Genomic DNA, 7500 nt, shown 5'->3' on the forward strand with positions numbered 1-7500 from the left:
CAATGGGATCTTTCGATGGCGCTGAAACATGCGAACTAGTGAGTTCTTATTTATTGTCCTGTCTAACCAAAAAGTATGGCAACAGCATCGGCGGGTATAGAGACGACTGTTTGACAGCTTTTAACTCAAACCCTCAACAGATCGAAAGAATCAAGAAGGGCTTCTGCCAAATTTTCCATGAAAACGACTTAAAAGATCACAGTCGAGGCAAACATCACTAAAGTAAATAACTTAGACGTCACCCATGACCTCCAATCTGGAAAGCACTATTCCTACACAAAAGAAGGAAACATCCCACTCACGTTCACAAGAAATCCAATCACCCCCCATCCATCCTAAAGAACATACCGGCATCCATAAACAAGCACCTCTCAGAAATTTCTTCCGACAAAGAATCATTTGATAAAGCGAAAGAAACCTACCAAGATGCACTCAACAAGAGCGCCTACATATATAATCTAACCTACAGAAAAAGAACTCCAGAAACCAAACACCGCAAGAATAGGCCTAGAAACATCACCTGGTTCAATCCTCCATACAGCCAAAACGTCAAAACAAAAGTTGGAAAGTGTTTCCTCACCTTAATCGGCATCACACCCTTTGCACAGAATTTTCAACTGGAACACTCTCAAAATTAGTTATAGCTGCATGAGCAATGTAAAAAGAATTATCTCCAACCAAAATAAAGCCGTCATTAACAAGTCATCAAATCCACCCGCTCAAACTATCAGCACTTGCAACTGGCGTGACAAAAAAGATCCTGCCCTCTAGACAAAAAGTGAAACGTGCGGAATATCATCTATCAAGCAGAGGTCACAACATCTCAGTCAAAGCAAACTTACATCGGTCTTTGCGACACATCATTCAAATCACGTTATAGAAACCACACATGTTCCTTTAGAAATGAACGCTACAAAAACTTAGTAAATATGTATGGGGTTTGAAAGACAAGAAAGTCGACTATCACATTAAATGGCGGATTGTTAGGCATGCGAAATCCTATTCAAATGTAACGAAGATGTGTAATTTATGTCTGTGGGAGAAATACTATATAATTTGTAGACCAGATTTGGCGACCCTTAACAACAGAAATGAGCTTGTAACAAGTTGCAGACATGCAAAGAAATTCCTTCTTAACAGCGTAATTATTTAAGGCTTATTTTTAGCAGCTCACTGGAAACAGTTTGTATTGTTTAACCGTTGCTATGCACCCCAGCCTATAGTGAATTGCTACCGTTTTTTTTTCAAAATCACTGTAAAACACCATGTATTCCTTCTTCTTGGCAGTTGCCTGATGATTGCTTCATGAGAAGCATGAAACTCGGAGTAGCAAATAAATGTTTTTGACCTAGTTCAAGTCTACGTATCTATCTATATATATATATATATATATATATATCTGAGCGAATTTGCTAAAAGGTAGCTACTGGAGTTTTCGCTTGAGCACGGGCACAGCCCGTGTTCAAGCCATTGTGGCCTCTCAAAATTGAGGTGGCTTGCCGTCAAGGCCTGCTTTGCCAAACAGCCCAGGGACAGTTCTAACTGTGAGTTGTGTGTCAAAAGCACAGGGCTGGGGGGGTTGCTGCTTTGAGACTTTAACTGCAGTTAGAGTTTGTGGCCTTGTTAAGTCAGACTTTACACTGTAGCATGTCTTCATTGGCAATTTTTCCTGGACTAGTCTAGGCTTCAATGATAGTTTGGTTTTGATCACCAATTAGAGTGAACCCACACTGTGGTGTGGGTAGGTGATTGTTGGTTGTCTGACCAAAGCACAGGGGTGGGGAGGGTGGCTTTTCTTCAAGTTTCTGACGGTAGGAGAATTGGCTTGTTTTCACAATTTCTGCAGGCACCTTTTCACAAATCCAGTTAGATATATATAATTGGTAATGCAAAGGTGAGGTTATATGGTCATTTAATCGCTACTCAGAGTTTCGTGCTCCTTGCCGAGCAATCTTCAGGCAACTGCCAGAAAAAACGGTTACAATCAAAGATATTTGAAAATACAGAACAATAGACAATAGATGCTAAGTTTGTTACGTGACGTGTCACACAGGATCTTCATCATTAACTAAGTAAAAACATTTTTCAAGAGAAATTTCCTAGCATGTCTACAACCCGATACAAGCTCATTTCTCCTGTTGAGAGTTGACATTTCTGGCATGCGTAATATGAAAAATTTCTCCCACAGACACAAGTTGCATCTCTTAGTTACATTCGAATAATACCTGGCTTGTTTCACTTTCCGCCATCTAATGTCATATGCAACGTTCCGATCTTTTAAGCTCCATATGTACTTACTAAGCTCGGCAGCATGTTTCTACCGCTCATTACGAAATGAACATGTATGGTTTCTGTATCTTAATTTAAAAGCAGTGTCGCAAAGTCCGATGTAGGTTTCCTTTGTGGTGTTAGTGGTGACTTCAGCCTGGTAGATGACATTTTCCGCGTTGCAGTTTCCATCCATAGGGCACGAGTTGGGTTTCCGGTAATTACAGTTTTTATTTTCATTATTGGTGCGCGTTGATTTGTTGAGTTCAGCTTTGTTATGATTAGATATTATTTTTTCAATGTTACCCATGCAGCTGTAACTTAATTTTAGTGTGTTACGGTTAAAAATTTTATGGAGGGGGTTAGATTTAGGGAAATGCTTATCGATAAGTGAAAGAAAGCATTTCCCGACGTTTGTTGCCGCGCTCTTGCTATACGGCGGGTTAAACCACAGAATATTTCTTCGTCTAGAGTTTTGCGGACGGGGTTCCTGGCTCGGCGTGAAAGACAGATTATAGTGGTAGCCACTTTTGTTAAGTGCTTCTTGATAGACGCCTTTAGCGCTATCGAAGCTTTCTTTATCCAATGATATTTCAGATAGTCTTTTGTTAATAGATTTGGGAATGTTCTTCAGGATGGATGGTGGGTGGTTGGATTCATTATGGACATATAATGGGATGTTACCCTCTTTAATGTAAGGGTAGAATTTCTCACTTCTGAGGTCAAGCGTGACGTCTAAGAAGTTGACCTTGGTGGTGTTTGCTTCGACTGTGATTTGCAAGTCGTTGTCACGGAAGACTTTGCATATCCCTTTCTTAATCTTCTCCATTTCCCGTGGCTTCCCGTTGAAGGCTGCGAGTCCGTCGTCTCAGTATAAGCCGATGTTTTGGCCATACTTCTTGGTGAGGAGGGACAAAAGGTAGCATCCAACCAATTCACATGTTTCAGCTCCATCGAAAGATCCCATGGTGACATCGAATTGATTGTTTGCTGTTTTCTTCTCCCAGGGGCAATTGTCACTGAACAACAGTGAACTCTTGGCGTGCAGGATGATCTCACGCTCGTGGCTTGTGATTTGGCGAAAATTAGAGGCAAAGTCGAGCGCTTTAGATAGCAACTTCTCGGTTATTGAGGGGTAGAACTCACAGACGTCAAAACATATGAACAAGAGCGAGTTCTTGTTTTTTAAGCTGCTAAACCACTTCAGGACGCTGGCGGTGTTTTTCCACTGATTCATTTTTGTGCTGGTGACAATAGAGGCGTTAATGTCATCTAGGATTTGCTTGCTAATGGCACCAATTTCCGACTTCGATGGATTTATTAGACGACACGTTGGATGGTCGTAAAAATTCGGTTTATGATCCTTTAGCGTAACAAATGCTTCCTTCCTAGCTAATTTTTCAATGCGCTCATGTAACTTTAGTCGTTCAGCTATTTTAGCAGACTTCGCATCAATTTCCCCCACGACTTTGTCATTTGATTTTTTGTAGGTTTTTGTGACATTTTCTTTGACCAATTTGTCGTAGGAGGAAGGGTTCATGGCATAAAAATTTGTGGTCTTGTCTGCTGGAATAAGGAGGGTATTTGGCCTCTTGATCTTGTTTTTGATGTCCGCGTTCAGTTTACTTTGGAAGCTGCATTTAGTGTCCTTGAATTTGATTGCTCCACAAGGAGCATGAAACTCTGAGTAGCGATTAAATGACCATATAACCTCACCCTTGCATTACCAATTAATTATTGCTCTAGTTCAACTATTGAGCACTTTTAAGTTAATGAGGACTTCTACCCATTTTTTGGTTATATATATATATATTCATTTGTAAATACAGTATACCAGTATATCACTCAATTTCAAGTAGCCAGTTGTTAATTGCCTATACGTAGAGAGATTTACAACTGTATTCGAAGACAAATAAAGTTTCCATGATTATTATTATTATTACTAGTTGTGCCTTGCGGCAAGTGCCAACGAGGCAAAATTGTTTTATGTCTATGGAATGTGTGAAAGTTTGACACAGAGGTAAAATTATTTTAGTATAAATGAAAGTAGGAAAGGAAGAGTGTGAAGTAACTCTGATAAGAGTCTTGGTCTTGAAGGCATAATTTGAGGAATTCCATAATTTCAAAGTGTGTAAATGTTGAGGGAGTATTACTTAAGTTCGAAGCAATATCTTGTGATGTTGAAGTGTTACCTTAAGTTTACTGGTTGTTTGAGTATTGTTTGCATAAATGTGCACATGAATTTTCGTTTCATTTTTTGATTCAATCAAAAAAAGATAAATACAACAAACGTATGAAGGTTTTTGACTGAACCCTTGGATATTACATCGATTACACTTTATTTACACACTTTGAGAGTGTTCTGTCTGAGTCCAAATTTTAACGTAAAAACGTTATACTCTTTGTCCAGAGAAAGGTGGATTGCTTTTGTAGTGGTATACACTGTCTCTGGTTGAGAATTTACTCTAAAACAAGAAAAAGAAGGTTTGATTATCGAGCAACTGCTGCCATAAAGAATAAGTGACAGAAAAAGCACTCTGCGGTGAACATAAACCATGACAACTTAAATGGTATGCTGAAAGTTAACTATCAGTATAAACACAAGCTCAACTATTACACTGATGGCGTAAAAACTTTCGGCAGCCCGTGTAGGGAATGTGTTTCATCGGCGCAACTCGAACTTTCACGCACGTGGTGATGAAGGTTATAATAACAATAATAATAACAGCAATGTATTTCACATTGAATGAACCCTGAAAAGCAATGTCTGCTAAGCTAAAGAACCCAACATTTAGTTGTCGGCTTGTAACGGCGATTAACCAGATAATAAATGTATTGAACGCAATAATCAAGCAATATTGTCTACCCCCGCTTTGTCCAAGGTTTTGAGTGGTTTTAATTACGCAACGCTGGAGTTCAAGGACAGTTCTTTGTGTTATAAGAAGATGTGTTATAGTAATTTGTTCAATTCTTTGATCTGAAGTCTTAAAAAACGTGGCAATCGACGAAAGAAAGCACTGGTTTAAAATTGACCAGCGAACACACTGGTTCGCAAGCGAACACGCTGGTTGCAAATCGACAAGCGAACACGCTCGTTCTGTCCGAAATTTGAAGGTATAACCCTATTCCTTGATCAGCCGCTGCTTACAATTCAATTTACAAACACATAAGGCAACTACAAGCACCTCCAATCTCACTAGCTGAATCGTCCGCTGAAACAACACACAAACCACACGGTGGAAGCGACACATGCAAAAACGTGACGTCACTGCCCAAATATGGAGTATTACTTACACCCAAATATGGTCAAAAAAGGGTCCCTTACGCTGAGATGAGGTTTTTCTTCTGTACTCACATACGGCAATTATTATTATTACAAAAAGTCTAACAACTGAAACCCCAAGATTGTATGCACATTTGATATGAGCACATCACATGAGAAAATACAGTAAGTTTTGGTTTAACTAAGGAGTTTTCTTTGTCATTACAAAGCATGATAACTTGTAAGTCTGTAGTGTTTTCCAGTTTGTTTAGTCAAACTTAGTGTTGTAACAGTGATATTGTGAATTTTTCAGCAATTCTTTCTTCTTCATCTTCTTCATGGAACAAATACGAGTTACAAAGTTAAAATAACGTTCAAGTTTAAAGTACCATTTAGTGGAGGATAAATTTTATTAATGGTTATTATCAACATCAAGAAATCTGTTAATCACTAATGAAGACACAAAATGTCTCTGAGAAATCTTCCTGGATTGAAAGCCAAGACTATTCAGGATTAGCTTGAAAAAGGGGCCTCAAGCAAACAAACAAAGAAGAGAATGAAAATAACATAGTTTTGAAAAATGTCAGAGTGACAGTCACTGTTAAGAAGTGTGCACACAGATTAATTGATAACTGTAAGGCTTAGTTTCGTAACAAAACAAGAATAAACATACGTTCTCCAGAGACATGTAAGCTTGAGAATACCCTGCATGAGAGCACAAATAAATTTCAGTATTCTTAATGCATGAGATGTGAGGAAGTGAAAGACAAAAATTTAAAATAAAATATTTATTTTACGATTCTCACTTATTCACATATGAATGAATGAATGAAATGTAAAATGTTAACCCTGGTTGATGAAATGGAGAAAAAATTTTTTCAATGGTGATTCGGGATACACAAAAAAAATCTGAGTGCTCCTTTACGGGGGTCAAACATAGGACCTTGCACTTTACTAATCCAAATGCAATCACCACTGATCTACAGGAGACTCATTATTAAACTAGCTTCAGGTGATAATTGTCCCACTATACTTCTAGGAATGAATGATGGTGCATTCGCTGTTGACATGGAAATTGCTATTGTTAAATTGTTAACCCCTCCCTCCTGTAGCTCAGTGGTAGAGCATCCAAACTAGTAATCGGAAGGTTGTATGCTCAACTCATTTGTTCCGACTACACCTAGTCATTATAAAAAAAATCATCTTTTCATTTCATCTACAGGGTTAACAATTTCTTTTCCAGTCCTTCATTTCAATAGCGAGATTGTACAGTTTTGACAGTTTAAGCCCTGGAAGTATAGTGGGAAAATTGTCATCTGAACCTAGTTTAATGGCCTACAGTCTGTCGCTTCCATGACTCTTCTATAGCTCAGTTGTAGAGCATCTGAACTAGAAATTGGAAGGTCAAAAGTTCGACCCCTGGAAAGGAGCTCAAATCTTTCAACAGTCAACAGGTCACACAAAGGAGGTAATTATGAAAACAATTACTTCAAGTACTTCAGCTAACCTGACATCGCCACCATTGTCCTTGATACTTTCAACAAGTTTGACATATCGCTTCCGTGTGGGCAAATCTGTTGACCTGAACAATTGAGGGCTTAAATTAAAACAAAAACATTGTCCGGCTCAAAAAGCAGGAGAGTTTACTTCCACTCCTTAAAAATAACACTCCAGGGTTTCCATTGTTCAGGCAGCTTAACAAACCCCATTAAACAAATGATATCACCCTGTTTCAAGAACAACACAAAAAGTGGCAATGTGCATCAATTATGACTTCCTCATAACTTTCAAAATTAGGGAGAGTGATTACAGGCCACAAAGACATTGACAGACTTCATTTGTTCATGGGTAGTGTAGACTGGGAGCAGTCTCTCCTTTTCTCTGTAATCGTTAAAACGAAAGCATACGTTGAACTCTTAATGACTGAAACTGCAGGTCACAAATACCGTGGGCAATGGTTAGAGTGAAAA

At 38.6% G+C, this 7500-nt stretch overlaps 1 protein-coding gene across 6 annotated transcripts in view; it reads right to left on the reverse strand.

The window, feature by feature from the left end:
* Positions 1–7500, reverse strand: part of LOC138045710 (protein pelota homolog) — a 281230-nt gene that overhangs the window by 32492 nt on the left and 241238 nt on the right. For all 6 annotated transcript variants that reach the window (XM_068892298.1, XM_068892294.1, XM_068892295.1 and 3 more), the window contains 2 exons: positions 7038–7112; positions 6204–6235 (listed from right to left, as the gene is read on the reverse strand). In XM_068892298.1, the coding sequence (XP_068748399.1) occupies positions 6204–6235; positions 7038–7112 (107 nt within the window). The remainder of the gene's footprint in view (positions 1–6203; positions 6236–7037; positions 7113–7500) is intronic.

Source organism: Montipora capricornis, chromosome 4 (assembly GCF_036669925.1).
Source record: "Montipora capricornis isolate CH-2021 chromosome 4, ASM3666992v2, whole genome shotgun sequence".
NCBI classification, from domain to species: Eukaryota; Metazoa; Cnidaria; class Anthozoa; order Scleractinia; family Acroporidae; genus Montipora; species Montipora capricornis.